At 44.9% G+C, this 25,265-nt stretch overlaps 1 protein-coding gene across 1 annotated transcript in view; it reads left to right on the top strand.

Annotated features, from left to right (window-relative positions):
• ME1 (malic enzyme 1) overlaps positions 1 to 21,092 on the top strand; it is a 145,749-nt gene extending 124,657 nt beyond the window's left edge. The window contains exons 9-14 of the mRNA XM_038761189.1: positions 2,357 to 2,470; positions 11,805 to 11,910; positions 16,531 to 16,673; positions 18,756 to 18,929; positions 19,218 to 19,316; positions 19,556 to 21,092. Of these exons, the coding sequence (XP_038617117.1) occupies positions 2,357 to 2,470; positions 11,805 to 11,910; positions 16,531 to 16,673; positions 18,756 to 18,929; positions 19,218 to 19,316; positions 19,556 to 19,726 (807 nt within the window). The 3' untranslated portion in view covers positions 19,727 to 21,092. The remainder of the gene's footprint in view (positions 1 to 2,356; positions 2,471 to 11,804; positions 11,911 to 16,530; positions 16,674 to 18,755; positions 18,930 to 19,217; positions 19,317 to 19,555) is intronic.
• Positions 21,093 to 25,265: the final 4,173 nt, after the last annotated feature.

The raw sequence follows: 25,265 nt of genomic DNA, 5'->3' as shown, positions 1-25,265 counted from the left end.
ACATGTTCAGATTGGCTTTGGCCAGGCCATTGTATTTAACGAGCTTTAACAGGGAACCGCTTTTCTTTTAAGTTGTTCTGCCAGACTTGAAGCATCCCGTGTACTTGATAAGATCACACTTTTTTTCCTTGGGTCTAATTGGTGTAAAGATGTAATAATAAGTGTGGTATTTGTTAGGGTATTATAACACATCAAGCCCTGATATAAGTGCTGGGTTAAATACAAGATAATCAGGCTGGATGCAGTCCCTGTCCCACAAGGGGCTCACAGTCGAAGTGGGAGGGAGAATAGATATTGAATCCCCATTTTACAGAATAGGAAACTTTGACCCAGAGAAGTTGTGACCTGCCCGTGGTCACAGAGCAGGTAAGTGGCAAAGCTGGGATTAGATCCCAGGTCCTCTGACTTCCAAAACCTGAGCTCTTTCCACTAGGCCATGCTGCTTCTCACCTCATTTCAGTGGGAAGGATTGCCATCGTTTTTAACCAGGATTCAAGTAACTCATTCGGTCAGTCTCTCTACTATTGTGTAACCAACCACAAGAAAAACCCATCCCAAATTTTAAATCCGATATCAACTTTCAAGAGCCTCCAGTGTCAACACAGGGTGTTCTGTTCATTCTGTTTCCTGTTCAGTAAGTCAAATTCTAGAATTTTTTCCCCAAATTGCAAGTGTATGTATATATATAGATATATAAAAATGTGTGTGTATATACATACATATATACATAGGTATATTATTGATGTACATATTTCGCTAATTAGAAACATTTCATATAAATTGAGGAGACTTGTGTTGTCACTGGTTATAAAGATGATGGTTTTGTTATTTATTAGCACAATGATTCCATGTGCCAGTCATTCATAAACAAAGGAATAAAAATACTTGAAAACATTGGCACTGGAAATGGCAATCGCAATTGTGCTGTCTACTGTTATCATTTAAGAAATTTGTTCATTTTAAAGACATAAAATTGGACTCCAGCAATAATAGTCCACTCCCTAACAAAAAAATTGGAATGTTGTTTGAATCTGAACTTTTTGCAGGCAAGCTGCCAAGCTCTTTTGGGAATTACAAAGTATAGGATCAATGGTTAAGAGAAGTATTGGAGGCTGCACATTTTCTAAAAAGCATTTTAGGTCCAAAATGTAATGTGACTAAATTCCATTCCGTAACCTAGAAAAGTGGTAGCTGATGACAATTTTAGAAAGAAATAAAATAAATTAAATTTTTCTCCATTCATTCATTCAATCATATTTATTGAGCGCTTACTGTGTGCAGACCACTGTACTAAGCACTTGGGAAGTACAAGTTGGATGTTCCTGGAGCTGGATTTAAAAGTGCTAAAATAGCCAAATCTGACAACATTTAAAAAAATAGAAATTCTAGTTGTTTTGCCCCTTGTTACTCTTTATTAATAACATATATTTCATTCAGCTTTTTTTTCCCTTTCCAATGGTTGACATTTTTAAGAGAAGCAAATCAGAAACATGTCTAATTAATCAGGTTTTGAGCCAAAGAGGAAAATCTAAGACAGAAATTAAAACGCATACAAAGTTTGATTTCTTTACCAGACACAAGGTGGACATTTTCAGATTTGAATTTTGTAATCTCTCATCTGAATTGCTCTGGGATTCAGCTGAGTGGAAAGTATAAATTCCTAGTATTAGAACTCTGGAAAATGGCACTCGTTTAAGTTGAGATGTGTTTTTTTTAACATCACAGATTTGATAGCATTTCACAGAATTTTACAAAATTTTAAAAAGCTGAAGATTGTTTCATCAGGCAAGACTATCATAGGCCAAATACTATTTCTGCCCTCATTCAATCAGACATTTTTGCAGATGCAAATAATCAGGCTATGTGCGTTCTCTGCAGGAGATGAGACTCTCTAATCTTTCTACCTAATTTGTTTGAACCTCATTTGCTCTTCCTATTGTTGGCCTTAATCCCCTGGATCCCTTGCTCAGGAAATGACCTCTCTGTAGCCCACTGAGGTGGGTATTATTTTTACAATTTTGTTATATCGAACTGCTCTCTCACTCAGAAGAGCCTCCACTCCTTAAAGCTGCTGTTGGCTTATTCTATTGTCTTTTCTTTTCTAAACAGAAGAAAGAGGAAAACCAAATCTGTAGTCCTCTTTGGGTTTGATTCCAAAGTGGAAAAATGGTTCCAGAAATATACGGTGCTGTCTCTGTTCCCCAAGGGAGTGGACATAGTAGTTAAGCCTTCTTTGTAGGCTTTTGTAGACAGAATGGGATAAAATAGAAAGTGAAGAGCTGCACACTTCAGAGTCTAAGTGCAATTACTTGTCATTTTTGTTTTCCAAACCTTTCTTTTTTCACTTCCTTTCCAGGCCGCTCTGGGGATTGCAAACCTGATTGTTATGGCAATGGAAAAAGAAGGAATGCCAAAAGAGGCTGCTATTGAAAGGATATGGATGGTTGACTCCAAGGGGTTAATAGTTAAGGTAATACTTTGTGGTTTTGCACTAAGGCAGACTTTGAGAACTGGGTCAGGTGACCTCATTAACGGATTGTTTCTCTCTGCTTGGTCAGAGGATTGGACACTGCCTATGAAAATGGCCCATTGTACCTTTCAGGGTGTTAGGGCCGCTTTGCTGGATCGGAAAGCTGAGACTCAGGTCAAGGGGAAGAAGTGGAGTCACTCTGGGACTTGAGTGGGCTACCAGATCTAAGGCTGGCAAGCCCCGGGATCCCCTCCTGACACCCCAGTACCTTGTGGGAAATCCGGTTCTGGAATCGAGCTGTCGAAATGGCCCAGGCGCTGTTCACAACTCTGTCTTCATGGCTTAAAGTGGATGGGGTGGCCAGTTGCGGCTCTCAGAAGACCCATGATTGGTCAGATGGCAGTGTGCCAGCATGCAGCTGAGGTGGTGGTGTCAGGGGGGTGTCATTTTGCAGAAGCCCACCTGCCTCAGCCTGAACCCAGAGTGTTTCTTCAAGTACTCTGACCATCAGTCAGTGTGGTACTCATTAAAGCACTTATTGTGAACAGGGCATTGTATTAAGTGCTTGGTAGAGTACAATAGTGTTGGTAAACACAATCTCTGCTTTAAAAGAGCTTATATTGTCCCCATCCAAGTGCCTAGTGCAGTGCTCTGCACACATTAAGCGCTCAGTCAGTACAGGTGATTGATTGTGATCAAGTGATTTCCACCAGTTGCTCTAGAGACATTGCATTCCCCTTCCAGTCCACGTGAACTCTGTTTCCGCCTCCAAGCCCTGAAGGGCAGCGGCAGGATCCAAAGTGGAGGGAGGTTAGCACTTAAAATCAAAATCGAGGCATCTGGTGCCATAGCCACACTAGATGAGGGTCGACCAGCTGAAAAGCAGACTGCCTGGGGTAAAACCAGATTGAAGGCCACTCTAAACTGGACACAGATGGAAAGCTGGATGCAAGTGGCATAAGAGAGTAGGAAAAGAAAACGTAAGGGAAAAAGCCGAGAGAGAAAATACCACGTGCCAAAATGAAAAAAGGTTCCCCATTTTAGTTATCTTTTCCCCAGCTGTTACTGTTGTTTCCTTCTCATTCAGGATTTGAATAGGGGCCCTGGGGAGTGTTACAGAAGGTACCTCAAGTGCCCTGCAGACCTTAACTTCCTGATACTTACATTACTGCTTCAAGTTAAGCAGGATGAGAAAAAACAGTTATCTCTTCATCCTTCCTCATCAAGACATTAATCAGTAATTAACCACTTCGCCAACACTTACAGTGCCACTGAAGAAGAGACACTCTGGTTGAGTTTTTTAGAACCAAGCCCTTACAGGAATGTTCTGTGAGGTTTCTACTCTGCAGAAAGCAAAATCAATTGTATTTATTGCATGCTTACTGTGTGCAGAACACTGTATGATTAAAGCAGAGTTGGTAGACACGTTCCCTGCCCACTATGAACTTACAGTCTAGGAGACAAGAGGACAGACTTACAGTCTAGAGGCAAAACTGACCCATACTTCTCTGGCCCAGGCTACGAGTGGTAAGGGTGCAGAAAGTGACAGGTCATATGAATGAAATAGACTAGAATACAAATCTGTTTTCAAGACTGCACACAGAAATTGGAAAATCCCGAGCCACCAGAAGGGGGGCAATAAGAAAGTAGTTTTTCTCGGTAGTTGCAAGTGTCAGATTTTTGCAGTGATGTCGGTCAGTCAGCTCTGTTACCAAAACAGAGGGCTCGCAGTGCCTCAACTCATTTTCGTGTGAATTGAGTCCACATCTCAAATACTCTGGCCTGCAGTGCTGTCAAAGTGGTTGCCACCTTGAAGCTCCTCACCTCATTCTTTTCCCTTGCCAAAATAAAGACATTTATATTCCAGGTGCCAGAGTCAGGAAATGTTTTAAATATAGCTTGTGAGAGGCTTGATGTAAAAGATGCACCTGAGAGGTGAGTTGACCTCACTTTCTCATGGAGTTAGCATTCAAAACTTCCAGACTGATTGATGTTGAGGGGGCAAAACAGAAAACAAACAAACAAAAAAAACCCTCTTGGATCCACTGGCAAATATTCAAAATGTATCTTTCCTGTCTGAGGCATGTGCGTGATTCTTTTATAATTTGTGTTGTCACCTATCCAACCTCTCCTGAGAACCATCTTATATACTTTATAAACATGTATTGTAGTGGTGCTATAGAGGGTTCCCTGAAGGAATACTGTCTTTATGAATTACAACCCTGTTATTAAGCAAACTCCAACAAGGTAAAAGGACTCAGTGCAGGATCAAAATACAGGACTCAGAAGCAGATACTAAGCAGAAGCCAGCCTTATACATAAAAGATTTTCCTCAGTTTTGCTTAATGCCTCTTTTAGGTTGCTTTCTTGAGAATGATTAAACCAAGATTTGTTAAGCACTTACTGTTTACCAGGCACTATACTAAGCGCTGGGGTAGATGCAAGCTAATCAGATTGGACACCGTCCATGTACTACATGGGGCTTATAGTCTTACGCATTTTACACTTGAGGTAACTCACACACAGAGAAGTTAAGTGACTTGCCCGAGGTCACACAGCAGACCAGTAGTGAAGCCAGGATTAGAACCCAGATTCTCTGACCACTAGGCCCATGCTTTTTCCTTTTAGACTGTGAGCCCACTGTTGGGTAGGGACTGTCTCTATATGTTGCCAACTTGTACTTCCCAAGCGCTTAGTACAGTGCTCTGCACACAGTAAGTGCTCAATAAATATGATTGATTGATTGATTGATTTTTCCAATAGGCTACACAGGGGTACCCATGCAGGCTTCTGTGGAAGATACCAGAGGTCACAGGAAGCTGGGCTTTCCTGAAGGAGAGATCACTTGTCAGTTAATTGTATTTATTGAGGGCTTACTGTGTACTGAGCACTTGGGAGAGTACAATATAACAATATAACAGACACATTCCCTGACTACAATGAGCGTGCAGGCTAGAGGACAAGCTTACAGTCTAGTGCTTCCAAATTATGGTGTGTCTTGGCCAAATGCACCCGTAACTGGATATGCCCAGACAGCTTTCAATAAAGGCATGAATGCCACAGAAAGATCAGTCAGAATGGCTGTGCTTTCATATTTCTCTGTCACACCATACATTTGATGTATGTTGTGTCCTCCACCACTCTGCCTAGTCAGTTGGGAAATGACTCAAGCCATGTGGGTACCACCACTTCCTTGGGAAGACTGTCAGCACATTTAGATAATTTCTGATGTGTGTGCAATACGGTAACCACCAAGTCTCAGTGTCTTTGAGGGAGAAAAATTTCTGCTGAGGAAGAAATCCAGTTATCTTACACAGGGAGCTCATGATGGCGGAAAGGAACCATGATTTTTTTTCCCCCTCAAGGATCTTAAAGGGCTTTCTACTCTGCCTCTTTTGCACCATATGCGCCCTTATTCATTAAAGAGAGAAAAGATAGAAGACGTGACAAGCAAGCCTTTAAGGGAAGTGTAGTTAGTCAGCAGTGCCTGTCTACCTCTCTTCCCTTTAACCATCACTTTGTCCCTCTTCTGCTGAGCTCCCCCATAAGCCTTGTATTGCAAGTGTCTGGCCCTGGCTTGCTACCATTCTAGTGCCTTGCCTTCAGTATGGCTCTGGAGAAGGTTTTTGCAGGCTCCAAGGTGCCCCCAGTTTCAACTCTGATCAGGTAGAGAGTAAGTCATAGCTGGGTGCCCTTCTAGCCAAGTGCAACTGTGCTCCAGGGAAGAATGGTGACTTCCTTGACACTTACAAGAGAAGGCAGCCTCTGCTTCTTGCACATACTAAAAAAGTATGTAGTCATCAGAGATGAGCTGGTGACTCTATGGACCCTGCTAAAAAGAGAGGGAAAGTGGAGAATGTATTTTTTTTTTATTTTTAATGGAATCTGTTAAGCACTTACTAGGTGTCAAACACTGTTCTAAATGCTGGGGTAGGTAAAAGGTAATAGGTCAGACACAGTCCCTGTCCCCCGTGAGACTCACAGTCTAAGTAAGAGGGAGAACAGGTATATTTAATCCCCATTTTGCAGGTGAGGAAATGGAGGCACTGAGATAAGTGACTTCTTCAAGGTCTCACAGCAAGCAGTTGGCAGGATATAGGATTAGAACCCAGGTCCTCGGACTCTCCGGCCTATGCTTTTTCCAGTAGTCCATGCTGCTTCCTAGTAACATGTTGGTAGGTAGAAGTCTAGCTCAGTAAGAAAATTAAGAATCCCAATTTGAAAGAAGAAATGAGTCTTCGAAGTATAAAATCCAGCTCTGTTCTCAATGACTGTGAGCCCAAGTCACAGTCCTGAAGAAAGCTGTTGAGAATTTACCTTTGGCTAACTGCAATAATGATACTAGGTGGTGGTAATTGAACTCATAACAATAATAATAATAATGATAATGATAATGGTATTTATTAAGCCCTGAGCTAAATGCTCATTTCATTCAAACCCAGGCACAACATATTTACTTGGAGAAGTGTCCAAAAGATTCAAAATGAACTGACATAAGAACCAATAGTAGTAATTCTCGTAGTTTTTAAACACTACGTGGCAACCATCGTAACTAAGCACTAGGAAAGACGCAAGATAACCAGGTCAGACACAGTCCCTGTCCCCTTACGGGGCTCTCAGTCTAAGTAGGCGGGAGAACATTCCCCATTTTACAGAGGAGGAAACTGAGATGCAGAGAAGTGAAGTGACTTTCCCAGATCCCAAAGCAGGCAAGTGGGATTTGGACTCAGGCCCTCTGACTCCTAAGCCGGTAGCAAAAATAGTTTGACTTACGTTAAGCTACTCCAATGGACTATATCCCATCCTGTACTTCAAGCCAAATTCACCTTTGGTGGTGGTGGTGGTGGTGATGATGATGAGAGGGATGGATAGGTGGGCAATAGGTTAGGTATATGTCCATCATTTGCTTTCAGAGGTGTGACTTTACTGATGGTAAGACCCTACCCATTCATGCACGTGGCTAAAAAGACCAAAATTTGTGGCTGACACCCCTTTCCACATTGCCTATAAAGAAGGTTCCTAGCTTTGCCGATATCTTTGCCACGTACAAGATCCGTCTCTGTTTTCGAGTCAGCCTTTTGACATCCCATTATTTGCAAAACATACTTTCCAGGACCATTCTTAACAAACCTTTCATTCAAGGAGATGCGCTTTCCCACTAATTGTCGCTCACCAGGATGGTCTGTTTGCTGTGGGCGTCTCTCAGACATCCAACGATCTTTCACCTAAAGTCCACTGTGTGAAGAAATACCCCAACCAACATGGTAGACATACACTGTACATTATAAGCAATTGGCCTCACAAGAAAAGCAGGCAGGTGGACAGTGACATGCTTAGCTTTCCGCTGGAGGCAATTCCCCACCCCACTGAAGAGGTTGTAATGAAACAAAATTGTTTCCAAATGGAACCAGGCGAAAATAAAAATGGGCAGATGTCAAAATGCACACCGCTAGGAATGAAGGTAATTGCTACCTGGCCCAACTGTAGAGACAGGCCCATCCTAGTGACCTGCCAGTTGGAATTGAGCAGTTAAGACTCCATGGGGATAATGGGGAAAGATTTGGAGGGATGAATTTTCTCTCCCTGCTTTCCAGTTATTGGCTCACGAGAGCTTACATTGCACACTGGTCCCAGAAGTAATGCTTGGCTGTCTCACTAGTCCCCCTCCTTTTTTCAAATGTCACCAGGAATCAAACGTTTAAGGATCATCCCCTCAATGTTGTACATATTTATAAGAGATTTGGGTTCCGGCCTGGTTTTTGTATTTCCATTGGTTTAAAGGTTCGGTGATGACAAGTGTGTTCCTGTGATTTACCCAGTCCACAGTTCTTGGGAAAAAATGGTTTTCTTCTCTTTTGAGGAGGACAGGGAGGGGCTTTCTGTCTTGGAAACTTTTACATGGGCACACTGGTTCGTTTTGAAGAGCCATTATATAGCATTCTGCTGTGTGAAACTTTTACCTCTACAACTTACATTTTTGCAAGAAATTTCACTGTCCTCCACCCTCTGTGTTGGTTTCTCCAGTTGGAGCCCTGTTTGGACAGTTGCTGGCAGTGGGGCTTCTGGGGGCTTTTTTTTTTTTGCCCGGGTCACTTTCATTTTTTTGTGTGGGGGCTCCTGCTTGGTTTTGTAAATCGGTTAAGGAGTGGTTTCCATTTTGTGCTGATGCTCATAGTCATTTATATGAAACCCCAGGGCCAGAAACCTCTGGATTTAATTTCATTGTCATGCTGCAGGTCAGTGTGAGAGCGGGTTGTCTTCTTAGGCAGAGAGATCAAGACCAGTTATGACAAATTCTCACTGTCGGCCACTAAATTCTTCTCCTATTTCATTCTGTTGGCTGGGCTGCCTTGGCACTGGTTTTGCAGGCTCACTGTTTTCCCAAGCCTCACTTCAATTTTTCACTTTCTAACCGTAGGAGGCAAAATCAACCACATATTTTCTTCCAGAGTAGGGGCTCATGGGAGAGGTGCTGAGGCTAGGTTCTGTGTTTTCTGCCAAGATTGTTGCCATGATTTAGCGATTCCATATCCTTTCTGTCATAGGCTGCCCGTGTCTCTGAGTCACCGAAAGGAGTCTGTCGGGTTCTGGTGGCGGTACCGTTGGTTTTCCGGTTTTATTCCTCGGGTTCCAGCTCAGTTCCCCATTCATTCATTCATTCAGTCGTATTATTGAGCGCTTACTGTGTGCAGAGCACTGTACTAAGCGCTTGGGAAGTAAAAGTTGGCAACATGTAGAGACAGTCCTCACCGAACAGCAGGCTCACAGTGTAGATGGCACCCATGAGCTAGAATGGGATACCTTGGGAAATTATCAAAAGAGAGATTAAAAAACAACTCATCAGTTTCCTAATTGAAATTCTAATGGCTACTCCGTAACCATATCTTTGACCTTTTGACAGTATTGTCTCAAATGATATTTGCCTGCCATTTCATATCAGAAAATTAAATAATTTATTTGAATGTATAGGGAAATGGACCAGATTGCGCCGCAGATGCAGAGAATTTTCAGTTTTTGACTCATAGGGCCAGGATGGTCTCATTTTCTTTTTAATAGTTTTGAAGTGCTTATTGTGTGCCAGACACAGCACTAAGTGCTGGGGTAAACTAGATAAGCAGGTTAGACAAAGGGCGTGTCTCTTACGGGGCTCACAGTCTTAACTCCCATTTTAAAGATTGAGGCATTTGGAAGTGAAGTGACTTGCCCAAGGTCACACAGCAGACAAGTGGCAGAGCCAGGACCAGAACCCAGGCCCTCTGACTCCTAAGCCTTTTATACGAGAGATTTGATCCAGTAAATGTTCGTAGTCATGAGCAAGGGGAGATACAAGTGCCCGGAAAGATGGGTTTAATTGAATAATGTAATATTAAATAGCTTCCTGGTAGAATCTGAACCCAAAATATCTGTTAATGCTAGAAAATTTTGTCATTTGGAGAGTAATGAAGAACATAATGGAATGAAAAATGAAAAAAAAAAATTGAAATATATTGGTAGGCTGTAGTGCCATCTACTGGTTTTATGCAGTTTAAATAATCCAGATTTAGGGCCGGTGTATCATGGAGTTATGTGGTGGCTGTGAGTTGTCGTTTGGAATTTTTCCCCTTCCCGATGAACCTTGAATATTTTTGTTTGTCCTGTCTCATGAATCGCGAGGTGGTTTAGATCCCACGGAGGGGCAGAACCAGGGAACAGGCCCGGACTGAGAAGCAGTGTGGCCTAGTTGGAAAGAGCCTGGGCCTGGGAATCAGAGGACCTGGATTCCAGTCTTGGCTTCACCACTTCATCATCATCATCATCAATCGTATTTATTGAGCGCTTACTGTGTGCAGAGACTGTACTAAGCGCTTGGGAAGTACAAATTGGCAACATATAGAGACAGTCCCTACCCGACAGTGGGCTCACAGTCTAAAATGGGGAGACAAAACCAAACATACTAACAAAATAAAATAAATAGAATAGATGTGTACAAGTAAAATAAATAAATAAATATGTACAAACATATATACATATATACAGGTGCTGTGGGGAAGGGAAGGAGGTAAGATGGGGGGCATGGAGAGGGGGACGAGGGGGAGAGGAAGGAAGCAGACCACTTGTCTGCTGTGTGATCTTGACTCCTCTGTGTCTCAGCTCCCTGACCTGCAAAATGGAGTTTCAGTACCTGTTCTCCCTCCCACTTAGATTGCAAGCCCCGTCTGGGATCTGATGATCTCATATCAATTCCACTGTATCAAGTAAAGCGGTTGGCACATAGTAAGCTTCTATGTTATCTGGCTTACGGTCCAGCTCGAGGGCTTCTCAAGGAGCCCCAAACCCTCCAGTTCTCAGCATCCAGGAGGATGAGTCGTTATTGCAGCTGGGTGCCCACATCTCTACCCGGGGAGCCCAAAGCCGCAGTTTCCCCATGCCACCTCCGCAGAAGCTTGTCATCTAGCTAAGACTGTTTATTGTGGCGAAGAATGTCCCTCCCCATTTTCCGCTTGTCTAGGTCCGTACCAGGTAGGTGGCAAACCTAAGTTGCCATGAAGAGGCTCGCATCTTTCCACTATCACTTCACTTTGACATTTGTTTGCCTAATAACAACTGATATTGTTAAAACCAATACCAGTTGGTTTTGTTCTCTGTCTCCCCCTTTTAGACTGTGAGCCCACTGTTGGGTAGGGACTGTCTCTATATGTTGCCAGCTTGTACTTCCCAAGCACTTAGTACAGCACTCTGCACACAGTAAGTGCTCAATAAATACGATTGATTGATATGTATATACCTGTATATATGTCTATATGTTTGTACATATTTATTTATTTATTTGTTTTACTTGTACATATCTATTCTATTTATTTTATTTTGTTAGTATGTTTGGTTTTGTTCTCTGTCTCCCCCTTTTAGACTGTGAGCCCACTGTTGGGTAGGGACTGTCTCTATATGTTGCCAACTTGTACTTCCCAAGCGCTTAGTACAGTGCTGTGCACACAGTAAGCGCTCAATAAATATGATTGATTGATTGATTGATTAATAACAATTGATAATTATGGTACTCATTAAGCGCTTACAATGTGCCAAGCACTGTTCTAAGCGCTAGGGTAGATACAAGGTAATTACGTTGGGTGCAGTCCCTGTCCCACATGGGGCTCACAGTCTTAATCCCCATTTTATCGATGAGATAACTGAGGCACAGAGTTGCCCAAGGTCGCAGAGCAGACAAGGGGTGGAGCCGGGATTAGAACCCACGTCCTCTGACTCCAAGGCCTGTGCTCTTCCCATTAGGCCATGCTGTTTCGAAGCTGGGAGTTTGTGAACGTGTTGACAGTGTTTCTCCTCTCATTCGTCCGTGTAGGGGCGTTCTTCGTTAACCCCGGAGAAAGCGGAATTTGCTCACGAACATGAAGAAATGAAGAATCTGGAAGATATCGTCCAATCTCTAAGGCCAACGGCCCTCATAGGTACCATTTTCTCCCTGTCATGACTTATATTGCTCATGGGTGGCACGTGTAATTTCATGGTTTGTTTTGCACAGTCCGTCTTCCACTACAGAAGCCGAGAATGAAGTCACAATTAATAATAATAATAATAATAATAATAATGACATTTATTAAGCACTTACTATGTGCAAAGCACTGTTCTAAGCTCTGGGGAGGTTACAAGGTGATCAGGTTGTCCCATGGGGGCTCACAGTCTTAATTCCCACTTTACAGATGAGGTAACTGAGGCCCAGTGAAGTGACTTGCCCAAAGTCACACAGCTGACAATTGGCAGAGCCGGGATTTGAACCCATAACCTCTGACTCCAAAGCCCGGGCTCTTTCCACTGAGCCACGCTGCTTCTCAGGTTGACTATAGTCAAGGGTTCAGGTTGAACCCTCACACCTAGACATCCGTTGGCATCTTCCGTAGGAACAGACAGATTTCTGGTTTTACTTGTTTGCATTAGTCAAGTTACTAAAGAAATCCATAGGACACATTCTAGTAAAAGAGCACGGGCTTTGGAGTCAGAGGTCATGGGTTCGAATTCCAGCTCCGCCACATGTGTGCTGTGTGACCTTGGGCAAGTCACTTAACTTATCTGAGCCTCAGTTACCTCATCTGTAAAATGGGGATTAAGACTGTGAGCCCCCCGTGGGACAAACTGATCACCTTGTATCCCCCCCCAGTGCTTAGAACAGTGCTTTGCACATAGTAAGCGCTTAACAAATGCCATCATTATTATTAGTAGTAGTATAGTAGTCTGCCCACAGTAAATGCTCAGTAAATACCGTTGATTGGTTGATTGACTGGAAGTCTCCTGCTGCCCTAAGAGTGACTTCTCACTTTAATGGATTCTCATTGAGTTTAAAGGTAGATCTGTGAAGCCATCAGGCCTCCCACAGTTATCAATCAATCAGCACGTACTGTGGGCAGAGCTCTAGACTAAGCGCTTTGGGAAGTACATTATAGTCGAGTGGCTAGATGCTGTCCCTGTCCACAAGGAGCTTTCAGTGTACAGGAGGAGACAGTAGAATAAGTTGCAGAAAAGGGAAATAGAGTGTACAAAAATGTACAAGTGTAGCAAAGTGCTTAAGAGTTAAACGGTCAAGAGCAGAGGCATTGGAGAGGAGAGGGCAAGTAGAGGAAATGAGGGCCTAGAAAGGGAAAGCCTCGCGGAAGAGATGTGATTTCAGTAGGACTTTGAAGGTGGGGAGAGGGGTGGATGGTCAGATAGGAAGGGAGTCCCAGGCCCGAGGGAGGACACGAGCAAGGAGTCGGTGGTGAGACGAGATGGAGGTACAGAGAGTAGGTTCATTCATTCATTCATTCAATCGTATTTATTGAGCGCTTACTGTGTGCAGAGCACTGGACTAAGCGCTTGGGAAGTACAAGTTGGCAACATATAGAGATGGTCCCTACCCAACAACGGGCTCACAGTCTAGAAGGGGGAGACTGACAACAAAACAAAACATGTGGACAGGTGTTATCACAATAAATAGAAGTAAAGCTAGATGCGCATCATTAACAAAATAAATAGAATAGTAAATATGTACAAGTAAAAGAGAGTAATGAATCTGTACAAACATATATACAGGTGCAGTGGGGAGGGGAAGGAGGTAGGGCGGGGGGGGGATGGGGAGGAGGAGAGGAAAAAGGGGGGCTCAGGCTGGGAAGGCCTCCTGGAGGAGGTGAGCTCTCAGTAGGGCTTTGAAGGGAGGAAGAGAGCTAGCTTGGTGGTTATGCGGAGGGAGGGCATTAGGTTGGCATTAGAGGAGAAATTCAGTTAATTTCCAGTCTCCTCAGATTACATCGCCCCCAACTGCCACTTCAGCATTTATGTGTCGGGTACTCATAACTTCCTGAAGCACTCATGTACAATTCCAACATATCCTAGTATTGAAATAGTCACATTTTACATAGCCCATTTTCCTTCCTCCTCCTACTTGTAAATTATTGTAGTGTCTGTACTCCCGGCTAGACTATAAACTCCTTGAGGGCAGGGATCCTGTCTACTAACTGTATTTGTACTCTCCCACATGGTTTTTACAGCACTCTGCAGCACATTAGGTGCTCAGTGACTACTAATGATTGCTCGAGCAATCTGTCTAGCTTAATTCAGGATAAAAAAAGAAGCTGCAGTATCATTCATCCTGCCTCTCGGACGCCAACTGTTTGGAGCCGGGCAGGGTGGCGTCGCTGGGGCTTGACGCCCCCTGGTATTCCATAGGTGAGGGCATGGCTTCCATAACACAGTGTTTCCGTGGAATTCCCGATCCACAAAGTCAGACCTAATGACGGTGAAGCTGGGATTGGGTGGGAGGGGGGCGGTGAAAGAAAGCCGGACTCTGTGGATTTTCTTTTAGACTGTGAGCCGACTGTTGGATAGAGACTGTCTCTATATGTTGCCAACTTGTACTTCCCAAGTGCTTAATACAGTGCTCTGCACACAGTAAGCGCTCAGTAAATATGATTGATTGATTGATTGGATTTGTTCAGAAGCCCGTGAGCAGGCGAAGGGGTGGAGGGAGTGGCAAGGGAGGCCAGCAGGTGACGAACCACTTGGAAAAACTACATCGTACTCCCCAAGCAACAAAAACTGTGGACAGTCACTAATTCACTCTGTGGCCTGTGGTTGATTTTCTGGGGAAAGGGGGAGGGAGCGGTGGTTTAGTGCCCTAACTCATCCTCTGCTGCTCCAATCTTAGTCTCCTCGCTTAGAAATCTCCAATAGCTCCCCATCAGCCTCTGTGTTAGATTCGCACTCATAACCCAGGGCACTGAATCTCCCCTCCCCCAGATTATCCCAGCTCAACCTCTGGGGCTCCCCTGGCTTCCTCAACTTCCCTCCACCTCCATGACTCCAGCCTCATTAGCTTGCTGAAGGCCTTCAATCTCAGGTTCACCATCCATCTGCCCCATCTCTCAGCCTTCGTTCCCAGCTGGACTTCAACCTGCCAGAGCCCAAGTCCAAACCCACCTCCTCCAGGAAGCCTTCCTGACTATTGAACATCCTTCCCTCGCCGTCCTCCTCACCCTAATCAAATATGTGTACTACATAGAAAAAAACCCAGAGTTTTTCTATACAGAGTTAGGCGTATAGTGGATCCTGTTCAGACTCAGTTCCTAGATTTTATTCCTTAACCATACTATCGGTGGGGCCACATTATCATGTGGTCTTTGTTCCTTGGGCTCTAGCAGCATCAGGAATTCCCCAGGTGGAATTTGGATGTTGGGTAGACTGGTGCCATCCTGAACCTGCCCTTAGTGGGGCACCAAAATGTGGGTTTTGACTAGTCTAGCTTGCCTTTTTTTCTTGTCTTTTTTTTTCATTTTTAATGATATTTATTATCATTTGTGCCTGGCACTGTACTAAGCGCTGGGGTGGATACAAGATAATCAGGTTGGACACAGTTCCCATCCCACATACGACTCACAGACTTAATCCCCATTTTACAGAGGGGATGAGGCACAAAGAAGTTAAATGACTTGCCCAAGATCGTACAGCAGACTGGTAGCAGAGCTGGGATTAGAACTCAGGTCCTCTGTCTCCCAGGCTGGATTAGATTGCCTGCATCAGACTGAAAAGTCTGTGGGTGGAGAGGCCGCATCCTTTGTATTGAGTCAGTGCCAGGGTCCTGCAGATTACTCAGTATCCAAGGGCTAGTCATTGCAAAGCGATAATATGCCATTAAATTTAATGGGCAAAAAATGGCATTTGGGGATTTTATGGTCATGGTGATACATTAGAAGAAACTTGAGAAGCAGTGTTGGGTTTTTTTTTTTTAAACTTATTTACTAACTGGGATGTTTCAATAACGCTGTAGTAAGATCTCATTTGAGCTTCACAACCCATGTGACCATCCCTACCTTCTTTGAAAGGTTACATTTCCAGTGGATGCAGCATTAGCTAATGGAGTTGGTGAGTTTTCTGTCCCGGTCACTAATCAAGCCGTGCACCCTTTTCATCACTGCAAAGCGAGCCTGCATGAAACCCCTGACCATTAACATCCTCTTCTTCCAAGACTGCCCTTCTTGTCCAAGACCATCCCGCTAACCGTTTTTTGTTTGTTTGTTGTTATTTTTTTTTCCTAATTGTCTTGGTTTCCACCAGAGTGAGAGCTCTCTCTGTGGCCTGAATGCCTGAATGCTAATGATGATCTGGGGCGTTCATTGTCACTTAAGTGAACAGTTACATTTTGCAGGGTCGTTGGCCTGGCAGATTGAAATGCTCCAACAAAATTGCCGATGGGCGAGTTGACGGCAGCCAAGCAAGATGGGGCATCCTCCTATTGGGGTGCTCTGGCCTGCCGCTCTCAATAAATGCAGATGTCACAGTCATTTCCACCCACCATTAATACGTTCTTCATTAGGGCAGCCCTCCACTGCCTTGTAGCCCAGTGAGCACTGGTGGGGTCCAAGCATTGCATCTTAAAACCCTCGTTGGTGTGTCCCGACAAACTTAGGACGCCACTCTGTACCTGCCAAGTTCAAAGCCGAGTCAGGTTGGTGTTGGAAATGCATTGCTAGGCTCTCGGTCGACCTCCATAACAACATCTCCTGCGACTCTCTCTCTGTCCGCCCCCCCCGAACCCCGATCAGGAGTTGCGGCGATCGGCGGCGCCTTTACGGAGCAGATTCTCCGAGACATGGCTTCCTTCAATGAGCATCCCATCGTCTTTGCTCTGAGCAATCCAACCAGCAAAGCCGAGTGCTCCGCAGAGGACTGCTACGTGTTCACGGAGGTAAAAGCCAGCGCGTTGCCGAGCCCACCTCCCCGCTACCCTCAGAGGCGGTTTTTGGGGTGTGGTCTGCCACTGTCCTTTTCCTGCCCCCCTGAAAGAGAATCTGAAAGAGATCTGTGAGTTGGGCAGCTTCCAGGAGACTCCTAATCCCGGCTCTGCCACTTGTCAGCTGTGTGGCTCTGGGCAAGTCACTTCACTTCTCTGTGCCTCAGTTACCTCATCTGTAAAATGGAGATGAAGACTGTGAGCCCCACTTGGGACAACCTGATCACCTTGTATCCCCCCAGCACTTAGAACGGTGCTTTGCACATAGTAAGCACTTAACAAATATCATCAGTATTATTATTATTATAAAGGAGACTTTTTTAGATTGTACATTCCTTGAGGGCAGGGTCATGTCTCCCAACTTTGGTGTATCGTCCTCCCTTAAGCACTTAGTACAGTACTCTGCACACAGTCAGAGCTCAATAAATACCATTGAACAACTGATTGATTCCCTTCTCCCCAGCAAGGCACTTTGCAGACTCTACCCCACGAGGCACTGAGGGGAAACAAAATTGGGGAGGGGGCATCTCAGACTCGAGAGCAGCATTGGTGGATTTTGAAAATGAGAAAAATGTGTCCTCCTCCCTCCTGACTTTGGCAGAAGGCCAATGGGTAAAAACACAAAGCACATCCCAAAGCGGACATCTGGAGCCTCACTGTTGGACCTTCCGTCCATTGCTCTGAATCCCCTTCGTCGAGCTTATGTCCTACTGAATGGGGAGAACCACGGGATGATGGGGTTGTTCGCAGTCTAATTCTCCCGGGGAAACCGACTAAAATGATCCCCAGAGACCACCCTGGAGTCTGTAGGATTTCCTCTCACCCGAGAAACTGATCCTTTCCAAACACCCTATCAGTCTGCTCCCCGATGAAGTCCAAAATCTGTAGGTGTTTCTCATTTATAATAATAAAAATGGCATTGACTAAATGCTGCTTAGGTGGCAAGCCCTGTGCTTTGCGTTGGGGTAGATTTGAGATGATCAGACACATGTGGGGCACAGTTTAAAATGAAGACTACGATGATTATGGTATTTGTAAAGCACTTACTATTTATCAAGCACTGCCCTAAGGGCTGAGGAGGTACCAATTAATCAGGCTCGACACAGAGCCTGTCCCAAGTGGAATTCACAGTCTGAAGAGGTGGGAGAACAGGGATTGAGTCCCCGTTTTACAGTTGAGGAAACCGAGACGCAGAGAGCAAGGAAGTGGCAGAGCCGGCATTCGTGCCCAAGTCCTCTGACTCTCAGGGCGAGGCTCTTTTCATTAGCCGCACTGTTTCCCAATCTAAGAGAGAGGGCCCTCATTGTCTCTATATGTTGCCAGCTTGTACTTCCCAAGCGTTTAGTACAGTGCTCTGCACACAGTAAGCACTCAATAAATACGATTGATTGATTGAATGAATGAGGCCTTCCCAGACTGAGCCCCTTCCTTCCTCTCCCCCTCGTCCCTCGCTCCATCCCCCTCATCTTACCTCCTTCCCTTCCCCACAGCACCTGTATATATGTTTGTACATATTTATGACTCTATTTTACTTGCACATATCTATTCTATTTATTTTATTTTGTTAGTATGTTTGGTTTTGTTTTCTGTCTCCCCCTTTTAGACTGTGAGCCCACTGTTGGGTAGGGGCTGTCTCTGTATGTTGCCAACTTGTCCTTCCCAAGTGCTTAGTACAGTGCTCTGCACACAGTAAGTGCTCAATAAATACGATTGATTGATTGTGCAGAGTAGGAGGAGACAGGCACGGAGAGGTTAAGGGACTTGTCCAAGGTCACACAGCAGGCCAGAGGCAGAGCCGGGACCAGACCTTAGAGCTCCAGAATCCCAGACCTGTGCTCTGTCCACGGGGCCACGTTGATTCCTCCTGGGATGCTAAGACCCGACGGGAGGGCGAGGAAGCAAGCTGAGGCAAAGAACCTTTCTCCACCCGAGATACCGTGTACTGAAACTTGTGCAAAACGTTCATTCCGGTAGCTGGCTTGAAAGCGGGCTGACCATCCCATTTGAAATCTGGACTCTCTCTTGTGTGTCTTTCAGGGACGAGGCATCTTTGCAAGCGGCAGCCCTTTCGATCCGGTCACTCTTCCAGATGGACGGACTTTCCATCCCGGTCAAGGGAACAATTCCTACGTGTTCCCGGGAGTCGCGTTGGGTGTCATTGCCTGTGGATTGAAGCACATCAGTGATGAAGTCTTTCTCACCACTGCAGAGGTAGGTCACCCTCTCTCACTTTGAGGAAGAAAAAATTGGTGGCCGGCATTGCGAACAGACACCTCCCTTCCCTTCAACACTGAAATATTTTGACTGGTTTGATTAAAGCCAATTTCAGCAGCTGTTCTCTGTTTAGCAGTAGCAAAACAGATCTCTAAGAGGTTAGCTCAAAGTGAATAGGATGTGAAAGGTGACTTGAAAACGAACTGTCTACATGCGTACTTCTGACCGATCTCATTTTGTCCTATTGTATCGTCGACACAAACGTTTCCACACGCTTTCCCTCAGGTCATATCCCGGGAGGTGTCGGACCAACACTTGGAAGAGGGCCGACTGTATCCTCCACTCCACACCATTCAAGACGTTTCCCTGAAAATTGCAGTGAAGGTAAAGCCATTCAGATGAACAGCTCAGAGTAGCTGTTAAGCACTCACTACGTGCCAAACTCTGTACTAAGCGCTGGGGTAGAGAAGAGAGAATCAAGTCATACACCATCCCTGCCCCATTGGGGGAGAGTTAAAGTGATTGTTATTTTGGGTGGGTTTTTTTTTTCTTTTGTGTTTGTTAAGCACTCTTAAAATCTAGTAATGTTGCACAGTTAACCCAGGGTTGCTCTTGATTTCCAGATCGTAGAAGAAGCTTACCAGAAGAAAATGGCCTCCATCCACCCGGAGCCGCCCAACAAGGAGGAGTTTATCCGTGCTCAGATTTACAGCACCGACTACGATGAGTTTCTAGCTGACTCCTACTCCTGGCCTGAAGAGGCCACAAGAATCCAGACCGGAAAGTCTGACTAGAAAAGCAAATTCCCCAAAGCACGAAAACCGCCAGTGCCCTTGATGACCTAGCGCAGACTTTTCCCTTTGCCCGATTGCTGTCTGTTCTCATGATTCGGAAAACGTGCTATGATTTAGGTTAGCCACCCGGTAGTTTTATTTCCCTGAATTGATTTTAGGTTGCTTGAATTCAAATCTAGGTGAAGATAAAAATCCCTTTGGATGTCTCGGAGTTATTGGGCTTTGTTTATTTTCCATTGTTTCCGACTTTCCTCACCCCGAGTTCTCTAAAATATATTGTATTTAGTACCGAGAATCTCAGCATTTAGCACTTGGGACTCAATGCTCTAAAAAAAACCCAAACAAAAAAACCTAATAGTCATCCATCCAAATCAATCAGTGAGTGTCTCCTGAGTTTGAGGCACTATACTATAGCATTTGATCTAAATGAAATTAGAATTATTTTGTTAGCATTTTCATTAAGCACTTATTTGCAAAAACCACCAACCTAACATGTGCTTGGTGTGAACCTTGCTTATAAGAACAAATTAAGAAATTACGCCCTGACGGATATAAGCTTCGAACTCTAGCCAGAAACTACAGTTTCGGTCCCAGGGCTGGACTACACTGACTTCTTGTATGCGGTTATTCTCAGATGTTTCTGAAATGAACCAATGTCGTTTACAATGCCTTGTGCAGCCTTACACCTTAACATTCTTTTACTATTGAAGATTTTCCTACACTTGCACTAAGCTTGTCTTCCTCTGACGTTAGGAGAAAAAAAAAATCTATTGGGTGAGGTGTTTAATGTAGCCATATTTCCAGGGTCATGTTCATCTTGACTTCTTATCAGAAATCACCACCGATTGCAAGTCTCCACTGACCAAGAAGGGCGAGTAACTCAGGGGACAGGTACTAATGTTATTTGGTTGTATTTTTTTTCTAATAGCTAGCAATCAAACCAATGAAAAGGAGGTTTCAAAAGAGAGAAACTCTCAGGCTCAGGTTTGACAACATTGATTAGTAACTTGCGTTATTTATCTACTGAGTTGTATTATTAGGGGATTTTCTTCCTTTCAATGCTGTGCTGGAGAGGAAGTTTTATTTTAAAACTGAATGTACCATAAATTATTTCTTGGAAAGCGGAAGACATCCCCAAGTTGGCTTTTGGGAGAAGAGGAAGGAAAATGGGGTGGGAGGGGATGTTTTGAGCCCAATTTTTGGTCCAGTTCTAGAGTCGTCTAAATGAAACGTTGGGCAGCTGAAGTCCCACAGACGGAAATTTGCAGGTCCTGTTTTGTGATAGCGCTAATTAATCACCTTTACCTCTGCAAATGTATTAAGCCCTGACTAAGGAGAGTGGATCAATAAAATACCAAAAACAACACTCAAGTGTTTCTTTTTTATTTGCTTCTCACTAGTGAACTGTGACCGGAGTGTCCGGATTCTACATGGATTTGGGGGCTGCAGAATCAAACTGACCCCGAAACAAACCTCTGCCATTGCTTTGTCACTGGCCCGGGGGCTGCGAGGAATCCGGATGGGGGCAAGTAAGAATTTGAAAGAGAATTACACCCCAAACTTCCCTCATGACCCTCACTTAAATAAACACGGGCCCTTTCCCTCTCCTGCTGTTAACGTTTTCCGTCGCATCCCTTTTTTGGTTGCACGCACTTTGGTGGTGGTCACATTTTATGTTTAAGTACACTCTGGGGAATAATTGAGCCTCGGAGGCAGTGTCTCCGTCAGTGTTCCTATTTATGAGATGTAAAAGACTCACCCTGAACAACTTGAATGTCTATTAAGATGGATTAAAATCTTCTCAGGCAAATAAGACCGCTGACGTCTGACTGCAGTGAGCCCGTCTTTCGGGTCGAAGGCGATGCGGCCAGGGGTAAGGCTGGATCTGTGAACGTGAATGTAGTAGACACCTGTGGTGGAGAGGGGAAGGGTGTGGGCTACCGGCGGCAGGACCCGCCTGGGAGTCGTCTTTGCGATAGTGGTGATGGTTTGCACGTACTCTTTCACTCACGGGGCCCAGCGGCGGGCATTGTGAGCTGGCTGGAGGGGAGGACCAGGGTTGCCCACGGTCAGAGAACAAAAGACCAGTTTTGAGATGATAGCAGTTGTGGACACCCCTGTGATCTCCCCCATTCCATAAGCCAATATTGAGTATGATCCTCAGAGTGATGGAAGCAAGGTCCAGGGCAGACTTCCTTACTGGAGAAAAGCAAAAAACGAAGCAAAGCAGCAGCAGCAATAATAATAATAATGATTATAGCTGGCTGGAGGGGAGGACCAGGGTTGCCCGCGATCAGAGAACAAAAGACCAACTTTGAGATCATAACAGTTTGGACACCCCTGTGATCTCCCCCATTCCATAAGCCAATAACGAGTATGATCCTCAGAGTGATGGAAGCAAGGTCCAGGGCAGACTTCCTTATTGGAGAAAAGCAAAAAACGAAGCAAAGTAGCAGCAATAATAATAATAATAATGATTATGACATTTGTTAAGCACTTACTATGTGCCGAGCACTGTTCTAAGCACTGGGGTCCGTATTGGACCCTGTATATATGTATATATGTTGATACATATTTATTACTCTGTTTATTTTACCTATACATATCCCATTTATTTTATTTTGTTAGTATGTTTGGTTTTGTTCTCTGTCTTCCCCTTTTAGACTGTGAGCCCACTGTTGGGTGGGAACTGTCTCTATATGTTTGCCAACTTGTACTTCCCAAGCACTTAGTACAGTGCTCTGCACACAGTAGGCGCTCAATAAATACGATTGATTGATTGGAGAAAAGCAAAAAACAAAGCAAAGCAGCAGCAATAATAATAATAATGATTGTGACATTTGTTAAGGGCTTACTATGTGCCGAGCACTGTTCTAAGCGCTGGGGTCCGTATGGGAGAAAAGCAAAAAACAAAGCAAAGCAGCAGCAGCAATAATAATAATAATAATAATGATTATGACATTTGTTAAGCACTTACTATGTGCCGAGCACTGTTCAAAGCGCTGGGGTCCGTATTGGAGAAAAGCAAAAAACAAAGCAAAGCAGCAATAATAATAATAATAATGATTGTGACATTTGTTAAGCGCTTACTATGTGCCGAGCACTGTTCAAAGCGCTGGGGTCCGTATTGGAGAAAAGCAAAAAACAAAGCAAAGCAGCAGCAATAATAATAATAATGATTGTGACATTTGTTAAGGGCTTACTATGTGCCGAGCACTGTTCAAAGCGCTGGGGTCCGTATTGGAGAAAAGGAAAAAAACAAAGCAAAGCAGCAGCAGTAATAATAATAATGATTATGACATTTGTTAAGCACTTACTATGTGCCGAGCACTGTTCAAAGCGCTGGGGTCCGTATTGGAGAAAAGCAAAAAACAAAGCAAAGCAGCAGCAATAATAATAATAATGATTGTGACATTTGTTAAGGGTTTACTATGTGCCGAGCACTGTTCAAAGTGCTGGGGTCCGTATTGGAGAAAAGGAAAAAACAAAGCAAAGCAGCTTTTTTACTGAGCAAATCCTATTTACTGAGGGAGGAGGGGGGCCAGGAAGATTCTGCGATTTTTATTTGTACATATTTATTCTATTTATTTTATTTTGTTAATATGTTTTGTTTTGTTCTCTATCTCCCCGTGCTAGACTGTGAGCCTGCTGTTGGGTAGGGCCCGTCTCTAGATGTTGCCAACTTGTACTTCCCAAGCGCTTAGTCCAGTGCTCTGCACACAGTAAGCGCTCAATAAATACGATTGAATGAATGTACTGAGCGCTTACTGTGTGCAAAGCACTGTACTAAGTGCTTGATTTCTGGGAAGGGACAGGGGAGAGGTGTCATGTTCTAGTGGAAAGAGCTCAGGACCGGGAATCGGGAGACCTGTAAATGTAAGTTAAAAGCCTTCTTTGAACAATTGAATCCTTCACTTGAACATTTCTTATTAATTGTCAACCATGTTGTGAAGACTTTTTATAAAAAGTTGTAAAAGACATTATACAGTAGAACAGTCCTTTATGGTAGAGGAACTTGTGAGACCTTTGTATGACGACACAAATATAGGTTTTCCAAACCCCCCCCCCCCCCCGCCCTCTGAGGGCTTTTCCTCTCCTCTTCCCAAGGCCTTGCCTGTTCTCTTTGGGGAGGAGAGTAAAACCACTCCCACTTATAATAATAATAATAATGGCATTTATGAAGCACTTACTATGTGCAAAGCACTGTTCTAAGCGCTGGGGAGGTTACAAGGTGATCAGATTGTCCCACAGGGGGGCTCACAGTCTTAATCCCCATTTTCCAGATGAGGGAACTGAGGCCCAGAGAAGTGAAGTGACTGGCCCAAAGTCACACAGCTGACAAGTGGTGGAGCTGGGATTTGAACCCATGACCTCTGACTCCAAAGCCCGGGCTCTTTCCACTGAGCCACGCTGCTTCTACTTCTCACCCAGATTGTGAGCCCCCGGAGAGACAGGGACCGTGACTAATTGTGTCCTCTCCCCAGCCCTTAGCACAGTGCTCTGCACTCTGTATTTTAGAAATACTGTTGCTGTTACTACTACTGAGAAGCAACGTGGCTTCTTGGCAAGAGCGCGGGCTTGTGAGTACGAGGACGTGGGTTCTAATCCCAGCTCCGCCACTTGTCTGCTGTGTGTCTGGGCCTCAGTTCCCTCATCTGTAAAATGGGGGTGAAGACTGTGAGCCTCCTGGGGGACAACCTCATTACCTTGTGACCTCCCCAGCGCTTAGAACAGTGCTTTGCAAATAGTAAGCGCTTAATAAGTGCTATCATTATTATTATTATTACCCCAGCGCTTAGAACAGTGCTGGGCACATAGTAAGTGCATGAGAAATAGCAGAATTATTATTATTGTTATTATTACCCTCTCCCTCCCCCCCCCCACCTTACCTCCTTCCCCTCCCCACAGCACCTGTATATATGTATATGTGTTTGTACGGATTTATTACTCTACTTATTTTATTTGTACATATTCTATTTATTTTATTTTGTTAATATGTTTTGTTCTCTGTCTCCCCCTTCTAGACTGTAAGCCCACTGTTGGGTAGGGACCGTCTCTAGATGTTGCCGACTTGTCCTTCCCAAGCGCTTAGTCCAGTGCTCTGCACACAGTAAGCGCTCAGTAAATACTTAATCATTCAATCATTCAATAGATGATTGAATGAATGAGTAAGCGCCTAGTACACTGCTCAATTAGTAGGGACGAGGGAAGCACGGGGGGAAGAGGGGGCAGTGCGGTCACGAGGGTGCCCGGGGAGGGCGGGGCCCCGTGATTGGCTGCGGGGCGGCCCCCTGTGATTGGCTGCGGGGCGGGCGGCTCCCGCGATTGGCCGAGGGGCGGGGCCGGTGGGCGGGGCCTCGATTGGCTGCGGGGCGGGGCCCCGGCGGGCGGCTCCCGCGATTGGCTGCCGGGCGGGGCCCCGGCGGGCGGCTCCCGCGATTGGCCGCGGGGCGGGGCCGGAGGGCGGGGCCGCGATTGGCTGCGGGGCGGGGCCCCGGCGGGCGGCTCCCGTGATTGGCTGCGGAAGGCCGGGCAGTCG

The sequence above is a fragment of the Tachyglossus aculeatus genome, chromosome 19, assembly GCF_015852505.1.
Source record: "Tachyglossus aculeatus isolate mTacAcu1 chromosome 19, mTacAcu1.pri, whole genome shotgun sequence".
Classification (NCBI taxonomy): Eukaryota; Metazoa; Chordata; class Mammalia; order Monotremata; family Tachyglossidae; genus Tachyglossus; species Tachyglossus aculeatus.
Note: the sequence above shows the minus strand (reverse complement) of the source record. Positions and strands in the feature narration are given on the sequence as shown.